At 45.6% G+C, this 21,930-nt stretch overlaps 1 protein-coding gene across 1 annotated transcript in view; it reads right to left on the minus strand.

The window, feature by feature from the left end:
• The window catches only part of KALRN (kalirin, RhoGEF kinase), a 408,565-nt gene that overhangs the window by 107,138 nt on the left and 279,497 nt on the right, over positions 1-21,930 (minus strand). The window contains exon 34 of the mRNA XM_012730450.1: positions 19,639-19,885. Within this exon, the coding sequence (XP_012585904.1) occupies positions 19,639-19,885 (247 nt within the window). The remainder of the gene's footprint in view (positions 1-19,638; positions 19,886-21,930) is intronic.

Consider the following 21,930-nt stretch of genomic DNA (forward strand, 5'->3'; position numbering starts at 1 on the left):
TGCAGCTGAGATCTTTCTGTAAATGAGAGCAAGGGAACACGATTCTGCCACTCTAGGGAGGCACGGAGCAAGAGTCCCACTCCCCACACCCCTGCATCCGCACCCCACACCCTAGAGCCTGGCGCCCAGATATCCAGTCACTGATAACTGAGTTACCAAACTGCAGCTTTCCATCCAAGTTAGAATGTCGCCGAAAAGAGAGCCTGCGTTCAGCCACGGAAGCCGGAATGGCTTGAGAGCAGCAACCTCTCCTCTTTGTTACCCTCCCACTCTCACCCCCGCACCCTCCACCCCAGGGCTGCCCCTCCCACCATTCCCTCGTACTCTTCAGTCTCCAGTCTTCGCTAAAGGAGGCGCAGAAGCCGACAGTTACTCACCACAGCGAGGGAAGCAACAGCAGCACTTAGCAAAGAGCCACCCCAAAGAGGGACATCGGGTGTAAGCCCGGTTGCTGCCCTTCATGCTGCTGCTGGGTCCCAGCGTTCCCTCATGGCCCAGGGTGCCAGCAGCGGGTGGGGGCGCAGCGGACAGGAAACTTCAGAGCCGCGGCCAAGGAGCCAGCACCCTCTCTTGCTCCCTCCCCACGGTCCTCGGTCCTCTCCCGTAACTACCGCGGCTGCTCAGACTTTCTGCGAGCCAGAGCCACCTTGGGGAGGAGTGGCTCCGGCGGCGGGAGGGAAGGCCTAAGGGGGCGGAGTTCCAAAGTCCAGCTGTTTGCGGAGTCCAGTCCAGCAGGGTGGCCCAGCGCCTTATGCAACAGCCGACCGCCGGGTGGCTGTGGGCACTGGGCTGGAACCGGGAGGAAGGGCATTCACACTCCCTAAGAGACTCTTCTTAAGCTAAGCATCATCATCTTCTCCAGGAACCACCTCCCCACTCCGTTCCCCCATCAACTTCGGCTTAAAATAAGGCAACCAGACAAAGCCAAAGCAGTTGGAGAGAAGCAAACTTAGAAGGTTCAAGACCCAATGAAACTTTTTCTCTGTAACAGATTCCCCTTCCTTTTCCCATAGGACCCCCAACAAGGGCAGCCTCTTTTATATTGAAAACACCTTCACTTAACCTGTCCTTCTTTAATGCTGACAACAATAAATAATGCCTTTTAATTTTTTAAATTAGTTTTTATCTGTAATGATATGCAAAGGCATTTGCTTTGGAATCATAAAACCAAAGTGCATAGCTGTTGTGCCACTTACAAACTAGTTGAACTTAGACAAGTCACTTGACTTTTTTGTACTTCAATTTTCTCATTAAAAATAAATAAATAAATAAAAAATAAAGAGACCCTCCCTCGTGGCGCAGCAGGTTAAAGCACAGCACTGAGAAGCTAAAACCACTTCCCATGAGTTTGAATCCCGCCTGCCCTGGAGGTGACCACATGGCATGGCAGACCTCTCCTGACCTACCCGCTGCTCCCCTCAGCAGTGTACTTCGTCGATCTGCCTGTTCTGCTCCCCACTCTGTCTCTGGTGAAGCCTCTCACTGTCCTTGAGCCTCTGTCCTGTACCCCAGTTTTGTATGCACAAATAAATAAATCTTTAAAAAAAATAAATAAAAAAAGAATTCCTACATTGAATGGTTGCCAATATACTTTGTTAGAAACCCAGGGAAGCATTTGTTAGATGTTTAATAGTTCCAGTTGAAGGAATACCTCAGAGAGACTCCAGATACCGTACTTGGGTTGGAAAACGTCCATTCACCATGCCTTCAACAATGCCCAGTGGACCAATAGACATACCTCGTTTTACTGCACTTCATTTTATTGTGCATTGCAGATACTGTGTTTTTTCCACACACATTGAAGGTTTGCGGGAACCCTCCATAAAGCCTGTCTGCCAGTGCCATTTTCTAACAACATAAGCTCACTTTCTAACAATATAAGCTCATTTAATGTATCTGTGCCACATTTTGCAAATTCTTACAATATTTCAAATTTTTCTACCCTTATTGTATGTTACAGTGATCTGTAACCTCTTTGATGTTACTAACGTAATTGTTTGGAGGTACCATGAATAATGTCTATGTAAGTTAGTGATCCTAACTGATAAATGTAATATATTTTCTGATCCCGCCAATGAAGGGGCCCATCTCTCCCTCTCTTGGGGCTTCCTTACTCCCTGAGACACAACAATACTGAAATAAGGCCAATGATCTGCAAAGGGAGAGTTTCACATGTCTCACTTTGGATCAAACTCTAGAAATGATCAAGCTTAGTGAGGAAGTCATGCAGAAGCCAAGACAGACCAAAAGTTGGACCTCATGTATCAGCTAGTCAAATTGTGGAGGCAAAGAAAAAGTTCTAGAGGGATATTAAATGCACTGCTCCAGTGACCACATGAATGATAAGAGAGTAAGACAGGCTATTGCTGACTTGGAGAAAGCTCAGAGGTCTGCAGAGAAGATGAAATCAGCCACAATGGTCTCTTAAGGCAGAGCCTAACCCAGGGCAAGGCTCTGAATCTCTTCAATCTATGAAGGCTGAGACAGATGAAGAAGCTGCAAAAGAAAAGTTTAAAGCTAATACAGGTTGATTCATGAGGTTGATGGAAAGAAGTTATCGCTATTTCATAAAAGCTCAGGTGAGGCAGCAAGTTTCTTATCTAGAAGATCATTAGAGTAAGCAGCTACACCAAACACCAGCTTCAATGCAGATAAAACAGGCTTCTATTTGAAGAAGATGCCATTGAGGACATCCATAGCGAGAGGGGAGAAGTTTGCCTGGCTTGGAAGCTTCAAAGGACAGGCTGACTCTCAGTTAGGAACTAATGCAGCTGGTGACTTTGAAGTCAATGCTCATTTACCACTCTGAAAATCCTAGGTCTGTTAATGATGATTCTAGGTCTACCTTGCCTGTGTTCTATAAATGGAACAACAAAGACCACATGACAGCACATCTGTTTGCAACATGGTTTACTGGATATTTTAAGTCTATTCTTGACACCTACCTCTCAGGAAAAAAAGACTCCTTTCAAAACACTGCTGCTCACTGCGATATACCTGAACACCCAAGATCTCTGATGGAGACATACAAGAGGAATGTTACTTTCATGCCTGCTAACTCAACATCCATTCTATAGCCCATGGCTCAAGGGGTTATTAACTTTCGAGTGTTATTATTTAAGAAATACATTTTGTAAGGCTATAGCTGCCTTAGATAGTATTGGGCAAAAATAAGTGAAAACCTCTGGAAAAGGAGGTTTAAAATATCAATGTTAATAAGAGTTGGAAGAAATGGATTCCAACATTCACGGGTGACTTTGAGGGGTTCAAGACTTCATGGAGAAAGTAACTGCAGACGTGGCAAAAAACGCAAGTGAACTACAATTAGAAGTTGGAACCTAAAGAGGGACTGGATGCTGCAATCTCATGATGAAACATGAACAGATGATAGGTTGCTTCTTATTGATGAGTGAAGAAAGCGGTCTCTTGAGAGAGAATCGACTTCTGATGAAGAGACTGTGAAGGTTGTTGAAATGACAACAAAGGATTGAGAATATCAGTTTATCAGTTTTTAACTGATTAAGCAGGGACTACTTACTTATTATAGTAATGGCTAAAATGTTACCAGTCAGCATCACTTACTGCAGAGAAATCTTTTGTGAAGGGAAGTCAATGGATGAAGCAAACTTCATTGTTGCCTTTGAGAAATCACCACAGCCACCCAACCTTCAGCAACCATCACCCTGATGAGTCAGCAGCCATCTATACTGAGGCGAGACCCTCTCCAGCAAAAAGATTCTGACTCCTTGAAATCTCAGAGGATGGCTAGCAATTTTTAGCAATAAAGGATTTTAAAATTAAGGAATGTATATTGGACTTTAATAACAATGTTATTCTACACCTAACAGATGACAGAATAGTATAAATGCAACTTTTATATGCACTGGGAAACCAGAAAATGTGTGTGACTCGTTTTATTGCAATACTTGCATTATTGCAGTGGTCTGGAACCAATATCTCTGAGGTGTGTCTGTATTATTCCTTAAATTATATTCCTATACTTTACTTCTTTAATTTTCTTTCATATTTAGAAGCCAAGTTCACATTCTGCAACCCCAAAGCCCACATGGGCCATGTTAACTGGGCCTGCCTGTCAACTGCTATATTTATCATTCACAGGCCTCTCTCCATTTCTTTGTGTCCAGATTTAGGGAAAAGGAATTGCTGGAAACATACAGCACTCATACTGTGGGGAGGGGCCCATTCTCAGAAAAAAGGGGAGTAGGTAAGAGGAATAAAAAAAAATGAAGCATGAACGCTCATCTAACCGGTTCCCACCAGGAGGAAAGACTGTCAACGGACAAAGCATTTAGGAATTAGCAGGATTTGGAACTTCCTTTCTCAGTCTGGATCATGTTTAGACTTGTGTTTGTTTGCGTTACAGCATTGGCCATGGGGTTGGCACAAGTAGATGTCTGGTAGATGACAGCAGTACAACGTAATGAGTAATAATGACTGACACTTAGTGAGCATCTATTGGTGTCAAGTTTCCTTTGTGTAATGTATATACCAAGTTAGTTATCATTATAAAAAATCTTTCCTCTTCAGCATCTAAGGAAGCGGAATGCTTAAGTTTATGAGGAGGCTTTGATGGCTCAACACTAAAGAAGACCCCTAAAAGCATCACTCTCTAGGAACACAGCTAAATTTAACATCTAACTTCCAGTTCTACCGCTGCCATCTCCATGATGCTCTCTCCGGACAAGAATTAAATAAGAATCTCACTTTTGAGCAGGGAATGTACCTCTGGCACTCCATATACAAAACACAGAAGTGAAAGTTCAAACCCCAGATTTATGATTCATTGGCCATCCACTATCAGTCTTATCTTGAGTTACTGCAGGATCACAGATCTGAACAGTGGCAGCCAGGGATATTATCTACGTCTCTCTTCCATCTCACCGAAGACAATACCCATATTGCTGTTCTTGCAAACCCAGAGCAGAAACAGCCAGAAATTTCAACTCTTTTAAGAGTGAACTTTGTTTGCCTATGATCCATAACATGGGTGCTGTGGTACCCACATCAATATTTATCTGTTCACTCCATCTTTTTGGGTACGTTTGGGGACACTCTTTATAGGAATTCAGAAACACTTAAAAATCGCTTGTTGAATAACCAGTTCCTTTTTTACTTAAATATTCCAGTGGGTCTTTGTGTTCAGGTGACATTGAATGTCCTTTATATCATAGACCTTTGCAAGAGGCTAATGATGTCATCTTGTAGAACTGGCTTTAAGTTAAATGCCTCTGGAAGAATCAGTTCTTACTCAGAAATCACTTCAAATTATTTTAAATCTTAAATTAGTCTTAACCTCCAAAAGGAAAATCTATCAGGTATGTTTCCACTGGTTATTGTAACACAGGAATCCATTCTTCTCTGAAAGGCATAAGACTGTTAGGAACATGATGTGGTCAATATATTTTTTTTGTCACCGTAGGGATTCATACTGTGGTGAGTTACCAATAACCCATGAGTCCCATTGCATTTTAATGTGCTTCCAGAATGAGGTCACAAATGTCTTTAACTCAACAAGAAAATATTGAAAACCATTGGGCACTGACAGTAGATGTCTTCATTAGTCAATATCATAATTAAGAACTTACTATGTGCCACACTCTGTTCTAGGCATTGGGCTTACATTTGTGAATAAAAACAATCTCATTCTCATTTTCAACAGAGCTTGGTTTCAGCAATAGTTCCAAATTCTGTTTTACATGAATTAAGTTTCTACCCACCTATGTGTCTATTTTATATCTTATCCCTATTGCTTACAGCAGTGAATCACAAAGAATTCCTTGTGGTCTTGGCCTATAGACACAGTGGGCCAGGTCTACCTCAATGCCCAGCATAGTCGAGAATCAGTGGGACCACGCTTCCCCCACTTAGTGACAGGCTTCAGTAATGCTAGATGCTGACCTCAGGTGTCTGCCTTTTCACCAGCAGACATATGTCCAGTTTTCTACTCTAGATTCTCTTCAGATTTACTGGAACAGAGTTTTTCAAAATCGTAACACTTCCACACATTTCTTAGTGAAAGCTCAGTCCAGAAGCATCAGGAATAGCAAATATGTCCCATCTCACACCTGAAGATATTGACCATGACAAGGAGAGTACATGCTTTTTTCCAGAATATGCCCAATATGTTCATAGGGTGGGGCATGGCTCCCAGTGACCGCTGATGACAGGATCTACTTCCCTCCTGCCCACTCCAAGCAGTCACTACCTGCCTTATCCTCCACAGTCACTCTCACTTCTAGCATCCACTTTCAGATGCTGATCCGGATTCGTACCAACAGCTTAAAGGCTCTGCAGGCAATTTCACTGTGCAATCAGTGCTAAGAACCTCTGATCTTGGCATTCAAGGCACATACTCTGAGATCACTTTCTTTAGGGTGGACAGAAGGTTTAGGAAGCATCTGGATTCAGATGTTTTTACTTTCTCAAACTTTGGCAGCTGGTCCCTCGACTCATTCTCCCACCACCTGTTAGGCTTGCCAGTAACTGCAAGTTTTTTAAATTCGCATCTTTCCTGGGTAGATTTCTGACCTATGAACTTCCTGAATGTTGACACCAGGTGGTTGATCATTTATTACAAATGACATATGTCTGCTCTCTATTTGTGACTGTGGCTTAAAATGCAGAGATTCCAGGGAGCTGACTCACATGATTCAGCAGACCTCTCCTGCCTGCACAATGCTCCCCTCAGCAGTGTAATTCAGTAGATCTGCCTGTTCTGCTCCCTACTCTGTTTCTGGTGAGTCCTCTCACCCCCCCCACTCCACACCTCTGGCCTATACCCCAGATCTTGTATACATGAATAATTAAAAAACAAATCTGGGCCCTCCCTGGTGGCGCAGCGGGTTAAAGCACAGCACTGAGAAGCTAAAGCCACTTCTGCATGAGTTCGATTCCTGCCTGCCCCGGAGGTGACCACATGGCGATGCAGACCTCTCCTGGCCCGCCCGCTGCTCCCCTCAGCAGTGTACTTCGTCGATCTGCCTGTTCTGCTCCCCACTCTGTCTCCGGTGAAGCCTCTCACCACCCCTGAGCCTCTGGCCTGTACCCCAGTTCTGTATGCACAAATAAATAAATCTTTAAAACAAACAAATCTTTAAGAGAAATGCAAAGATTCTTGTCAAGTACTGATTATTTATTCAATGAGTAGTTTTTCAACATTTACTATGTACAAGTCACTAAGCTAACTTATACATGGGAATTTATATGGAAAATATAAATTAAATAAGACATGTTCCCTGGTAAGGACAAAGACGAACTAGGTGAGTTATACAAGAGGCAGTAATTCAATATTTTTGTGGGAGACAAAGGAAAGTGGAGGATATAAGATAGAGGCTTTTTCTTTATGTGAAAATGAAGAACTGAATAAATAATCACTGGTGACCAGAAACACTTAAGATCAGAAAAGGAAGTACAATGTGTACATTGCTCCTTTTTTAATGTGAACTCCAAATATATGTTGCCAAATTCTATATGGTACATTCCCAGGTTGCATGTTATAGTAATGCATAGTTAACAGTGACAATTAAATAGTAATGTTATAACATAATTGTATATTTAATAGTAAAGCGTGATTGCTAGCGTTATGAATGGTAATCTCTCCCACTAATTGTCCCATTTGTTATTGCCTCCACTGCTGGCCCGCGGGCCCAGCCCACTGTCTACCTGGTGACATGCTCCCAGACTCCAACCACCGAACCACTGCTAATCATGCCAGACTGCCTGAAGTGGTCCTTCTGCTTGCCCACCCCACACCCTCTGCCTCCTGCTGGCTGCCTTCATTTATCTCAAGAAAGTGAAGAGCCAGCACATCCTGTCAATCACCCTCTTCATTTGCAGGAAGGATCCCTTGTCTGAACCAGGGCCCCGGCACAGGAAGGTGCAGCTTAGACTGCTGAATACCATGGTTCATAGACAGCCCGCTGTCTCCCAGAACAGCAATGTCTTGTTCTGTGGAGAAGGAGAGGCAGAGCTGTGTGCGGCAGGACAGGTTCATAGAGGCATGTGCGGAGGAGCTGCCTGAGCTCTGGGGGAGACAAACTATTGATCAAAATGAAAGATGACTGCAGCCAGAGTTGCTAAAAACAGACCAGCCCAGGTTTTATCTACTTCCAAAAACATTTACCCTAAGTAGGTCAACGTGTGCCTAAAGTAGGGCAATATGAAGGACCAGTCTATACTCTGAGCTCCAGTGTGGAAGGCTAACCCTGGTGGGGTGTCCACTCGACATTTCAATTCCACCCCCCGCCCCCCAACCCTGGCAGAGGTGGCAGCTGCGGCAGAGTCACAGGTGGGGTGGAGAGGTTTCTGCTACGTGGGTTTTGCTTTGATGTAACTGGTCTGTTTACTGAGATTTCGGTACAGGAAGGACAGGGAAGACACTTCCCAGTCTATATTTCTCAGCTTTCAACCATTCTGAAGAAATGAGAGGTGCTGAGCCCATGTATTTCCAGAGAAGACACTGTAGGAAACAGCACTTCCCTGTTTCAAAGACTTGCTCAGAACTTTAGCACCAGAACATTATTAGCTCTACCCCCATTTCCGCTATAGTTCTCAGGGGTCACTGAGCCTGGCCCTTTACCCAGGAACTCTGGAGGTCCTTGATGCACCTCCTTCCCTTCTGACTCCCTCCCTCCCTCCTTCCCTTCATTCACTGAGAACTTCTTATATACCAGCCATTGTTCTAGATAACAGGGACAGAGCAACAAACCTAATAGATAAAACCCCTGTACTTTGCAGGGGCAATTTAGGAGGAATAGATTACAAACATTAACAAATGTGGCAGGTAGTAATAAATGTAAGAAGTAAAATAGCAAAGGCCTGATGTGATGGGGGAGGGGGAGTAGGGGAAGGTGTTTCTAATCAGGTGACATTCGGTTCAAGATGTGAAGGAAACCACTGAGGTCTCAGAGGACTGGGAGTATCTGGAGTGTTCCAGGCAGAGGGAACACAGGGGTAGACGCAAGGTGGGAGTGAGCACAGCTTGCCTGGTGATTAGCTCGGGCAGGCAGGTTGGGAGAGTGGAGGGTTGTGGTGGGAAGAATGAAGATGTCCGTAACCCCATCTCCAGAACCCGGGCACATGTTACCCTACAGAGCAAAAGGGAATCTGAGCAGTGATTAGGTGAGGGGCTTTAGAGTGGGGAGACTATCTAGTGAGAACAAGGTAGTCACGTGACTCTTTAAAAGCAGAGCACCTTTTCCTCTGGTCAGAGGGAGCCAGGACTACAAAAGGCAACTGGGAACTACAACACTGCTGGCTATGCTGGTGGAGGCAGGGAGCTCGGCCAAGGGTGTAGGCGGCCTCTAGACAACGGAGAAAGCAAGCGCCTGGCTCTCCCCTGGGGCCTCCAGAAGATAACTTAGCACTGCTGACACCTTGATTTTAGCCCAGTGAGTCCTGTGCTGGACTCCTATAAAAGTGTGAGAATAAGTTTTTGTTGTCTGAAGTCTTAAGTTTGTGGTTATTTGTCACAGCAGCAATAGGAACCCAGAAAAAAGGACATGGGGACATAGGAGATGGAGTCTGGGGCAGGAGTCCCCTTGCAGTCACAGAGGGTCCTTGGTTTCCATGCAAAGTGAGCCAGAAGTCATGGAAATACTCAGGGATGACAAGGGTCTAGCCCTGGCCTCCTCTCTGCTGCTCCCCACCTCCTCACTGAGGTGATTGACTATCTGATCGCTCACTGGCGGACAAATCTAAGCAAGCACACCTGCTGTGGCTACAAGGCCCTGTGGAGGGTAAGGCTGGTGGGCATCAGAACTGGTGCTCCTGGCTGGGGAAGGTGAACAGCCTAGGACTTGGGCCATCTACTTTCCTCACCATTGTTCAGCCATCCCAGCCAGGAACACCAGTTCTGAACAGCCCAGTGGACAAACAGTTAGTATTAAAAGTGGCAAGAGATGTAAACGGAAAGACTGCCTAGACGTGTGCAGGACTTGGGTCCAGGTTGCAGTTTCAGTCAAGGAGAGTTGTTCTCAATGCGCCTGCAATATAGGGGAGCCGAGGAGGGGCCTGAGCACTCTGGCCAACTGAAGCCATGCTCTGCCAGGCTGCTCCTCGCCGCAAAGGTCCTCCCATCTGTCCCACCCCAGCAGCCAGGCCCCTGAGGCTCCTCTCTGCTTCATGTATCAGGGTATATCATCTCTGTGGTCTTTTTTTTTTTTTCTGTGGTCTTTTTTGGGGCGTGGGTATACGCGCAGTGAGGAGTGGTTTCGGCTTAGCTGACTCTAACTGCAAGAAAACTGCATCCTCTTCTCCGGGCAACAATCTATTTGCCAGGTGAATCCTCCCCATCTCCAGCCTTTTCCCAGAAAGCACAATCAGTGCAGCCTTCCCTCTCTGGGATTGAATCCTCAGGCCCTGAGCGCTGAGCTCCTGCAGCTGGCTCATGAGGTGTCAAGGAACAGGTCTCTCCCTCCCTCCTTCCCCTCTGGATGATAAGGGACATCGTCTTCATGTAGATTTTGCAGATTTACAGTGGCTGCCAGGAGGCATGAGAACATACCATTGAAATGAGCATTTGGCATGAGCCGAGTTACAGCAGGTTAGCTACAGAAAGGACAAAGACAGGCTCTCTGCAAAGGGCCTGCAGAGATCAGTTCTTTTCCGTGACAACACATGTCTCCTCCTGTGGCAGTTCTACGTGGGGGCAGCACCACACTGGGGTGTATTTAGAGGAGGATGTGGCCTGACCTGACACTTCCCTATTTGAGGCTTCGTTCCAAGCTTGTTAATGTCCTAAAAAATATATTTATATCAGCTGGATGGCAGCCAGCTGCAGGCAGGGCATCTTACTTAGAACTTAGGCCTGGAACACACTTTCCAACTATCTTCATTGCTGCTCCCTTTACACAATAAAATGAATAAATGGAAGTATGTGGATTGGGTGACCCTTATGTCTCCCTCCTCCTGAACCTTCATCCGGGTGGACTCCCAAACTACTGGTCAATAACTATTGAGGCCTTTTCTGGGCCATTCTAACACAAACAGGTGAATGGAAGGAATCCAGTTTAAAAATAAAACAAAATGGCAGTTTTCACAAAACTCCCTTTTTCCTTCATTGGACTGTGACACATTCACACACATCCTGACACTCAGACTTACCACAGCCATGAGGACCACAGTCCAGCCCATCCGTATGATGCATCTGCAAGTTCCCTTCACTAGCTAGAGTTAATCATGGAAGGAGCTGGGCCATTCAGAGATGCCAGAAGGGCAGGCTGGAGGAAATCACTTAAAATTTCAGCTCAATTCTAATCAGATACCATCTCAACGCTCTGAGCAGAAGGTGAAAAAGTTAGAGGAATAATTCATAATATCTTGGGGACTCATAGAGCCACAAGACCCTGCTGTTGGCAAACTAAAAAAATGTCCAGAGTAGGTCAGGAATGGAAATTGACAGTAGGGAAGTGTGCAGAGCAGAGTTGATGTCCTGACTTTTGCCAAAACCTATGGGTGAAACTAGAAACAGAAACTTGACCCTTTGAGCAGCCCAGCCCAGTGGAGAGGACTCACACTGGATACACCCAAGGCCTGTGATACCTGTGCGACGGAGGTATGACATGGAGGTTTCAGAATGGAGACAAAGGGCCGGAAGAGAAAGGAACTTGACTGACCTCTCTGGGGTGAGACATCTAGACTGGGAGTCTAACTCAAGGGAAATAAACACTATTGCCCCGCTTCAGAGGCTGTTGAGTGTCATGCCCAAGGCATAGCTTGTCAGTGGCTACACAGGATTCCGCTGGAACTTTTACCAAGACACACTGCTCATCACCTCACCTATGGCCTAATACATACTAGGGTGAAGCCTCATGAAGATCAGGTCACTTTTATTCTAAATAATTAGCCTGTATAGATTCCACTTTATTGTTTAAAAAGCAGTTTTACTTAACATTGACACTTGTGAGCCTCCTAGCAGTTCTGTGAGATGGGCATTTTATTATCTTCTCTTTGTACAGGTGTGGAAAGTAGGAAGATGAAGCAGTTTCCCACTCATTCCACACCCTACTTCCTGACCTAGCTGCTTTCCTGATGACAAAACCTTCCCTATTTTCTCATAGACCTACCAGTACTCTGTCAAGGAGAAAGGCTGACTGTAACACATTAGGTTGAACCACATAAAACTGGTGATAGGCAACCATTTTTTACTCAAAAATGGCAGTTTTATGTGGTTCCAACTTAGTAAAGTGAACTTCATAATGATGCTATTCAAGCTATACTTGGATGAATAAAAAAGTCTACCTAGGTTAATCACTTCAGGTTACCAAAGGTACTTATCTGGTCTGTGGGAAGAAAGACAGACATGTTTAGAAGTGGAAGGAAGCCTGGAGATCATTCAGGAAGATACAGAAGAAAGGTCACAAAATGCTATTTTAGAACAAATAACAACGAGTGACTGTAGGGAGTACCAGGAAAAAAGGGTCTCTGGAGGGTCTCAGAGCACAAGGTAGGTGCCTCTAAGTGCCCTGCCCAAAGGCAAGGAGACCAGAGGCCCCTGCTGTGCAGGTAAAGCTGACAGCTGGAGGCACCCAAATCCAAGGACAGTTAAGAGGACTCTACACAGATAATCACATTAAACAAGTTAGGATTGTGGAATATAATCCTATATAATTTGTTGTGCTCTAAGGATTTAATAAAAGGATTTAAGCAGAAATTGCGCACCTTAGCAAAATTGGGCTTAACATTTTATATCTGAATCAAATTATTTCATTCTAGATACAGATCAGAAAGAGGTGGGTAGTGGGAATTCAAACTGGTGGATTCTAAGTAGGGGAGTGGACAAGGAGCAGGAGGCGTGATGGCCAGGCTGCATCCAGATGGCAGTGCCAAGCACCAGGAGCCTTAGGGTCGCACTCTGTTGTGTGACCTCCTCGAGCAACAACGAATCCTGATTCCCAGGGATACTCAGGTAACACATGGCTGAAAACCTGTCTGGGACATTTGAGAGAGAACCCCTCTCCAGGGTTATCCATGATACATCTAAAGGGCTTCCTAATGCTAAGGTTCCAGGACTCCATAAAAACCAAGATTCTAAGAAGCGAATCAAGGATCACTTCTATTCAACTATAAAAAGAAAGGTTTAATGCTACCATTTCTTACTTCTGAAAATGATGAGATGGTGCTATCAGAATCTCTACTAGCATATCTCTATTTAAAACACTCTTTTCTCTTAGAAGTATCAGCACTGAATTAATTTCATTTCTTTTTCAGATGCATTATTTTGGGGTTTGAGTCATTCTCATCCAAAGGTAATATGATTTAAAAGAATCCTTACTCCTTATTACTACTTTTCATTACAAATGTACTATTTTCAGCTATGTTAGTCTTAACTAAAACTTTGTGGGCTAGCTAATAGAATTAATTCTATTCCCATTCTCATTCACCACACTCCATGTGTAACTTCTAAGGAAGTGAGTTCTGAATTTCAAAGTGACCACCTCAGCACAGCTCAGTTACAGCTGTGGTCCTTGACTAATGAGCAGATGAGCAAGCTGTAGTTTACAAACGGGAAAGGAGATGTTTGGGAGGAAATAATTCACCTTCCAAGTATTTTTTTCAGCTTTCTTCTGTAAAGTCCATGTGAGTAAACTAGCAACTCTGAGTGTAGGTGTTCCTAGTACAGATTTATAATGGAGTGGGGAGGGGAAAAAGGAAGAAGACAGAGAGACTGACATGTTGGTGGACTCTGCAGAGTCCGTAGGCAGGAGGAGCCTCTCAGTCCGGCTTGGGTAGCTGGACATGTTTGCTCCTGAGCAGCACAGGAGTGGGGAGCCCCACCCTGCTGAAAGTGAGTTGGACAGGCTGGATGAATTCCAGGGTTGACTGGCCCCTACCAGGGCTGTCCCTGCTCAGCTGTCCAGAGTGCCACTCAGTCACTCTGCTCCAGCTGGGGGTACTACACTCTTTCTAGTGGGTGACATCTGTGTGATTGCTGCCTCTGTGCGCAGGAAGGGGTTACCTGGGCCAGAGGGGAGAGAGCACTGCACATGCAGCTGTGTGACCAACGAGGGAGCCTTGTAAGATGGAAGGACGAGACACTAGGGCCCTATTTCAAATGCCTTCAGACTTGGGAGGTCATAGAGCATTGTGGTGACGAGTGAAATGGACACACAGATCTGGGTTCACCACTTGCAAGCTATGTGACTTCCAGCAAGTAATCTAACCCAGATTTCTAAGACTCAGTTTTCTTGTCTTTAGTGATGATGGAAATACTGCTGTTGATATTAAAGGATTAATACAGAACTTTGGTCCATGGTGAGGATCAATAACTACCAGTTATTATTATAAGTTGATTACAAACTTAATACAAGTCGGCCAGATCGAGGACGTGTTCAGTGTTTTCAGGCTGTGGGTGGTGTGTGGGTGGCCAGGGCCCACGTCTCTCCTCGCCTGTACACCCACGCCTTCCTTCGGCTGGGTACCCTACTCCTGCTGGGTGATAACAGCAGGAACCATCAGGACAAGTCCAGGGAGAAGACGCTTTGGGAACAAGCCAAGGCTGCATGGGTCACAAATTTCCTCCAGGATATTTGCTTCAAGGGTTCGCCTGGCTCTGGGCTTGGTCTGGCCAAGCAAAGAGACATTCATTTCCTTATATATTCTCCAGATGCTTACTGGAGCCAGGAAAGAAATGTCAGGAAAAGGAGACAGACATCTTGCATAGCCAGGCAGAGAAGAACCTAGACTGGTTTTGGTTTTTGGAGTCTAGGGCAGAAGTACCCAGGATCATTGCTTTTTTTTTTTTTAAACACTTTTACCTATTTTGAAGTGTACAGTTCAGTGGCATTAAGTACATTCACACTGTTGTGCAAACATCACCATCACCCATCTCCAGCACATTTTTCATCTTGCAAAAGTATAACTTTGTCCCCATTAAACATTAACTCCCTGTACTCCCCTCTTTCCAGCTCATGGTAACAACCTTTTTTGCTTTCTGTCTCTGAATTTGGCTACTCTAGCTATCTCACATGAATGGGTATTTGTCTTTGTGTGACTGATTGACTTCACTTAGCACAATGCTTTCAAAGTTCATCCATGCTTTAACATGCATCAGATTTTGCATCTATTTTAAGATGGAATCATATTTCATTGTATGGATTTTGTTTTTCCAAGTGTCTGTTGGTGGACACTGGGTTGCTTTCATCTTTAAACTGTAAAAGGTGTTGTTATGAGTGTGGGCGTACAAGTACTTTGAGTTCTTACTTTCAATTCTTTTGGTATATAATCAGAAGGAAATTGCTGTATACTATGGTAATTCTGTCTCTAAATTTTGAGGAACCAAACAATATTGTGATTTACAAGAAATATATAATTTGGACATTCAGATGTCTATATAGATAGATATATTTACATATATAGTGTAGAAGAACTTGGGTCTAGACCAGAGGTACTGGGCTAGTAGGATTCACCAGAGACAGACTGGGGAGCAGAACAGGAGGATTTACTGAAATATACTGCCAAGGGGAGCAGTGGGTGACACAGGAGAGTCTGGTGCACTAAATGTGGGTTAACCTGCTGGTTAGGGATCAGACTCAGGCAGGATAGGTGGCAGCACTGAGATTTAACCCCTAGGCTACCAGAGAGACTCCCCCCACCCCCGCCCCCACCAAATATATTTCTCATACATATTTGGCCTTCATCCACAATTTCTACGTACAGTGCCCAAAAACTTAGAAATCGCCAGTGACAAGTATCCTGAGTGACAAGGTATCTCTTCTTATGTTAATGAAGGCAACCTCCAGAAAATCCTCAGGGAGAGGATGGTTGCCAGGGGAAGCAGTCACATGATCAGCGGGTTAGGACTCCCAGTCTCCACTTTCCTTCCAGAGTAGAGAGGGGCCAGGGGATGAGTTCATCTGCCAAAGGCCAAAGACTTAATCTACCACAACTATATAAGAAACCCTCATAAAAGTCCAAAAGGAGGGACTTCAGAGGCCTTCTGGGTTGGGGAGCATGTGAAGATGTGTGGAGAAAGATGCACCTGAAGAAGGCATGAAACTTTGTGAATTTTTGCTCTCTGCATCTCTTTCATCTGGCTCATTCTGAGTTATATTCTTTGTAATAAATCAGTGATCTAGTGAGTAAATGGGTTTCCTGTGAACCACTCTAGACAATTAGACAAACCCGAGGTGGGTGTCCTGAGCACCGCTGGTTTATAACCAGTAGATCAAAAGTACAGGTAATAATCTGAACTGGCAATAGCCACTGAAATCTGAGGAGGTTATGGGGACCACTGGTCTGTAGCTACTCAATTAGAAATAATTGTGGCCTAGTTTTACGGCCCACACCTGAAGTGGAGACAGTCTTGGAAGACTGAGGCGTTAGCCTATGGAATTTGATGCTCCCTCTGGATAGATAGTGTCAGAATTGCTTGTTGGTGTGGGGAAGCCTAACCACACCCCTGTGGGAAATCGGTCTCAGAGTTACCTATAGACACCCCATCTTGCTCTCTACAATAGCTCATTATTTTTCTTTCTACCAGTGGTGCACAGCAATTTCAATTTTTCCACATACTCACCACACCTGTTATTTTCTCTGTGTGTATATGTTTAAATAATGACTATTCAAGTGGGTATGAAGTGATATCTAATTGTGATTTTGATTCCATTTCCCTAGTGATGCATCTCTTCATGTGCTTACTGGCCATTTGTGTATTTTTGGAGAAATGTTCACTCAAGTCCTTTGCTCATGTTTAAATTGAATTTGTTGGTGTTGTTGAGTTGAAGGAGTTCTTTACACAATCTACATGTTAATGCCTTCCTGAAGTTATGTTTTAATAACTTAAGCCTAACACTGTGGGTGCTAAGTCCATCAAACAGTAACTCTTAACCCATATGGCACATTCAGAATTACCAAGAAATTTAAAATTTATCGGTGCCCAGACGCTTGGCCGTTGATTGGACTGGGTTGGGGAATCAGGCATCATTATTTTTAAGTTTCTCTAGGTTGTTCTAAGATGCATCCAGAGTTGAAAACCACCACTATGAAGTCTGCCCCTTGGGAGGCTCTGCCCTGCACCACTTACTGCTTAGAAAGAGGGAGAGGATTAGGAGGAGGAATCACTTAAGTTCTACAGGACTGAACCCCAGTGAGAAGCCCTACAGGTAGCAATAAAGGAATAGGGAATGCAATCCCCCACTCTGTCATACTGTCCCCTTAACAATTCTGCAGCAAATGCAGCAGAAAGAAACAATAAACCGCCATCTCTTGTTCCTCAGGAGGGCAAACAGGAGAGTGACCCGAGGACCAGGAGGGGGACCAGCAGGCAGTATGTGTGGGCTGATTCTAGTCCAGCCTTGCCATCAGCACCCTCTTCCCCTGTAGGAAAGTTATCCTGCTTTCCTGTGCCCAAGAGTGTCCCTGGCCTATGCACTGGGGGCTCATGCCTGACTTTACCTTAGATTTACCCAAGAAAGCATTTAAAAACCACCAACCCTCAGATCCCAACCTAGAGATCCTGAGTCTAATTGTACTAGGTGGGCCTGAATATTGTCATCTGCTACAGCTTTTAAGTGACTGTACAGAGCAGAACGCCCGGTCTCAGGATTCTCCAGGTTCCATCCTAGGTGCTGACATTCTACAGTTATACTGCCTCCATTTCTGGGGTGACAGTCATGAGCTAAGCTCTCAGGGGGCACTCAGAACAGATACTTCCCCGCTTCTCAAAGCTTATATGATGCTGACTTGACGCTCTCAGCAAAGAGGACACTAGACCTGTCTAAGATTTGAGAGAGACAGAGGCAGGCTTCCTGTGACACTAGATAGCCCCATCCCCCCAGGAGAACATTTCCTTCTCAATCTAGTTGTGCATAACTAGAGAGAAGTCACTGCTGAAGGAGTGCCAGGTGGCCAGGGACAAGAGGGGATGGACATCTTATCCAGCCACAAACTATGGAGGTGGACCTAGGTCAAGACGTCTTAGGTCTTCACTTGAAGTTAAGGCTTTCCTAACGCAATGACCCATACCTGTACATCTATGGTCAATCAGCCTCTCCTAGCAAATGAAAAGGCAAATGAATTGGCTTTTCATCTGGAAAGAGACTGTGGGTCTCTAGACTAAACTTGTGGGCATTTGTAGTTATTTTTCTGAATAATCTATGACAGATGATACGATAATATCGTGGTAACGAAATGTACTGAACATCAAGTTTTAAGTGGTCTGAGTATTTTGTACATATTCTCTCTTTCATCCTCATAATCTTAACCTCTCTGTGCCCTGGCTTCACCCTTGACAAGATTCAAACAGGACCATATTTTTGAGTTCCCCTGATTTTATCTTTCCTTGTACTATGTGTTTCTTTGGTGACTACTTCAAAGGACTAGGAGACTGCAATCCAGTTATAAATTCCACACAACTTCCTGATACAGTCCCTCTTCAATTCTCATAGAAAAGGTGGAAAACCCAGTGATTGTTAATCTGGGAGGGGGGGGAGAACATGGTGTGTGTGTATGTGTGTTTCTGTTTGTGTGTAGGAAAATCAAGTTTTGGTTAAAAACTTCTCCAGGACAAAAACCACGGAGCTGATGTTAGGTAACCTTAATAAAGTAATCTCTGTGGCCACCTAGTGGAGGGAAAGGAGGAGGTCAGGTTTTGGGCCAGAGGGAATTAAAAAAATGAACATTTCAAACACTTAATTCATTGTTTGTACCTATAGGGAAGCCTACAGCAGGCAGATGCCTCTTGTCCCTGTATCTAGAAAGAACGGAGGCCCTTCCCTCATGCTAACAATGCCTAACGCGGGTCTGCACAGAAGGCAGCCTGGAATCAGATGATCTGACCACTAACAAAACTAAGTTTACACAGATATCCTCTCTGGGACTCAGTTTCCTTGCTGTAAAAGGAAAGAGTTCATTCCCCCTGGCCTCCTACTTGATTGTGCCTGGGAGCTGGCTGCAGGGCTTATTAAGAAACAAGCCACTGGGCCCCACTCCAGCGCTCTGGCCCAGTACGTCTGGGATGGGGTCTGAGAACTGCCATTTCTACCACGTTCCCAGGGGCTGCTGATGCTGTCGGGCCAGAGATACCCCCAACTTGGAGAACACAGTTCTAAATAGTTCTGTCCCCCCCGGAAGAGGAAAAGGGAACAAGCTTGTGAAAGGAACACAGGGCTTAAAACTATAGGAAGCAAGGCTGACTTGCTGACCTGCCAGACGCATGCACCCGAGAGTCAGGCCCTGCAGGACATGCGAGGGGCAGGTCCAGCAGAGCTGTGCTGTGTGTGTGCTCTGTGCTTCTTGCTAGTGTGGGGGTGGTGGGTAAGGGGAAAGGGGGAGTCTAGACCTTTGGTCAAAGGGAGAAAAGGACTTTTCTGAATGGAGGGCAGTGCAATGGCAGAGCTGGGAGAGATCTCAGTGGTCACTGAAGTCAATACTCATTTTAAAGATGAGACGGATGCAGAAAAGCTAAGTGATTTTTCCAACATTACACAGTCACACAACAACTTGGAAGTTCTTTCTCTTCTCTCCCTCGCTTCCTAATCCTCTTCTTCATGACCACCAGCGAAATCCCTGACGGTCAGGATGGGCTGTTGGGCCATGCTGTTCTTTACTGTGAACACCTGCCTGGGGCCTCCTTCCCCAGCGGCCTCTGGTCAGGTGCCCCGCCCCCGATCTCCGTACCTTTCACCAAGGGGAAGAAGCAGTCCATCTCCACGCTGCTGCGAGAATGGGAGATGCACAGGGCGCTGCTGGGCACCAGGCCCTCCTGTGGGGGACTCCGCTCGGTGGTGCGGACCAGACACCAGCCCGGCCGCTCACTCGGCCTCTCCAGCAGCTCCACCGTCTGCCCCACCTGGATGGTCAGCTCACTGCTGTGGCCCGCATTGAAGTCCTGGAGGACCACGGTCAATTCGCATCCACCAGAAAGCTGGGGGTGGGGGTGGGGTGGAGGAAGAGGAGAAAGAAAAAAGAAAGAATGGGATTCAGGGTGGAAAGAGGCATAAGATGAAAAAGGGAGTTGGGAACAGTACAGAAACAAGAAGAAAAAAAAAGCAATTAACAAGGTGCCATTCAGTCCCGGCTGTTCTAGCTGCAGCGCCAGTCTGGAGTCTGCCCAGAACCGGGCTTTGATGCTAATTCCTTTCTGTTCAGTTGGAGTTCTTTCCTCATTCCTTTCCAAGCTTCCAGCTAGTGGTGCTTTTAAGCCCCTTTCCTGGTATTTCCCTTTGCTTCTTCCAAGAGCTTGCCCCATGCCTGCTTTACAACCGCCCCTTCAGTCTCAGTGGGTATCATTCTAACTTACTCTCACTTGGTTCTAGTTGATGTTTGGGAATCAGAGAAGAGATGACTTTCCCTCCTTCCACATCCTACAACTTCCTCATCTCCATTCCTTGCTGGAGTAATTTTTTTAAGAAAAGATTATTGATGCATACAGAACTGGGCTACAGGCCAGAGGTGGTGCAGGGGTGGTGAGAGGATTCACCAGAGAGAGAGTGGGGAGCAGAGCAGGCAAATGGATGAAGTACACTGCTGAGGGGGAGCAGCGGGTGAGACAGGAGGGGTCTGCCACGCCATGTGGGTCACCTCCAGGCGGGGATCGAACTCTGAACTCCACAGAAGTGGCTTTGGCCAACTTCACAGTGCTGAGCTTTAACCTGTTGCGCCCCGAGGGAGGGCCTGGAGCCATTATCTGAAAACAGAGGCTGCCATTGACCCCTCTCCGCCCCCCCCCCCACATTCAAAATGGAGCTCTGACACAAAGACAGAAGTAGAACACTGTTTATCTGGAAGGGAAATAGGAGTCACTATGTATTTGCTCAGCCACCAGGGTCAGAAGGGAGGATGAGCAGGAAGGACAGTCCTGTCTTTCCCCAGAACTGTGCTTAGTGCACAAGTCTGCTCTCCCTGCAGGCTTGACTCTTCACTGCTGCATTGATACTGGGGCAGGGCCAATAAAATTGGGTGGAGAGACCCTGGAGCTAGGAACACCTCTACCAGCTGAACACTGAGATTCACCTTTCCCCATGAGAAGCCGTTAGCTTTTCACTTGTCTCCTAAAACTAATCACAAAGCCTCTCTCTTGCTCCCCACCCGTCCTAGCCCGGAACCATAGATTGTAGTTCAGGCAGCCTAAGTTAGGACACCAACATTTGTATTTTAAATAAAGTTACCTTCCAACTGTGATTATGAAAAGGGGGTTTCTGGGATACTGGATGACAACGTTAGATGTTAGGTTTCATCTCATTTCGGGGGAAAGGGAGGAGGCATCTACATTGCTACTTCCATTTTCTTTTTTTAATTTTTAATTTTATTTTTATGTAGAAGAATTGGGGTGCAGGTTAGAGATGCAGGGGGTGAAAGGATTCCCCAGAGACAGAGTGGGGAGTAGAACTAATGTACCTATTGAGATACACCGCTAAGGGGACCAGTGGGTAAGACAGAGTCAGCTCCCTGGCTGGGGATCAAACTCAGGCCATATTAGTGACAATGCTGAGAATTAACCTCTAGACCACCAGGGAGGCCCTGGACTACTCTGCTCTAGCACACACGAAAATTCCTTCTAACCCTGAGAGTTTCTACCACTGAGCTTCTGCACCTTAGTGAACTTGCTCCTCTGTGCCAACCTCAACTACACAGGGTTCTTTTCAGGGTCACAGTGTGCGTGTGGCCTGACATGTAACATGATAACAGTAGGTCATATAACATGACCTCTCAAGGTCATGTTCTTCTGCAGACTTCAGGCAGAGCAGAGGGCACCTGAGGTTCTGGGAACACAGAGCTCAGCATCCCCCAGGTACAAGGCTTACTGCCCACTAGGGCATTAGAGCCAGACCCACAGCTGGCGAGGGGTCTGGGAAGGGACACAGGAATATAAAGAGCCAGGTTGGTGCCTCCACAATTTAAACACCCAGTTCCTAGAAAGAAGCCTGGAAAAACCACTAGATGGTGGCGTCCCCTATAAGAGGCCCAGTC

This window comes from Condylura cristata, unplaced genomic scaffold, assembly GCF_000260355.1.
Source record: "Condylura cristata isolate star-nosed mole 26May11 unplaced genomic scaffold, ConCri1.0 scaffold00003, whole genome shotgun sequence".
Lineage (NCBI taxonomy): Eukaryota > Metazoa > Chordata > Mammalia > Eulipotyphla > Talpidae > Condylura > Condylura cristata.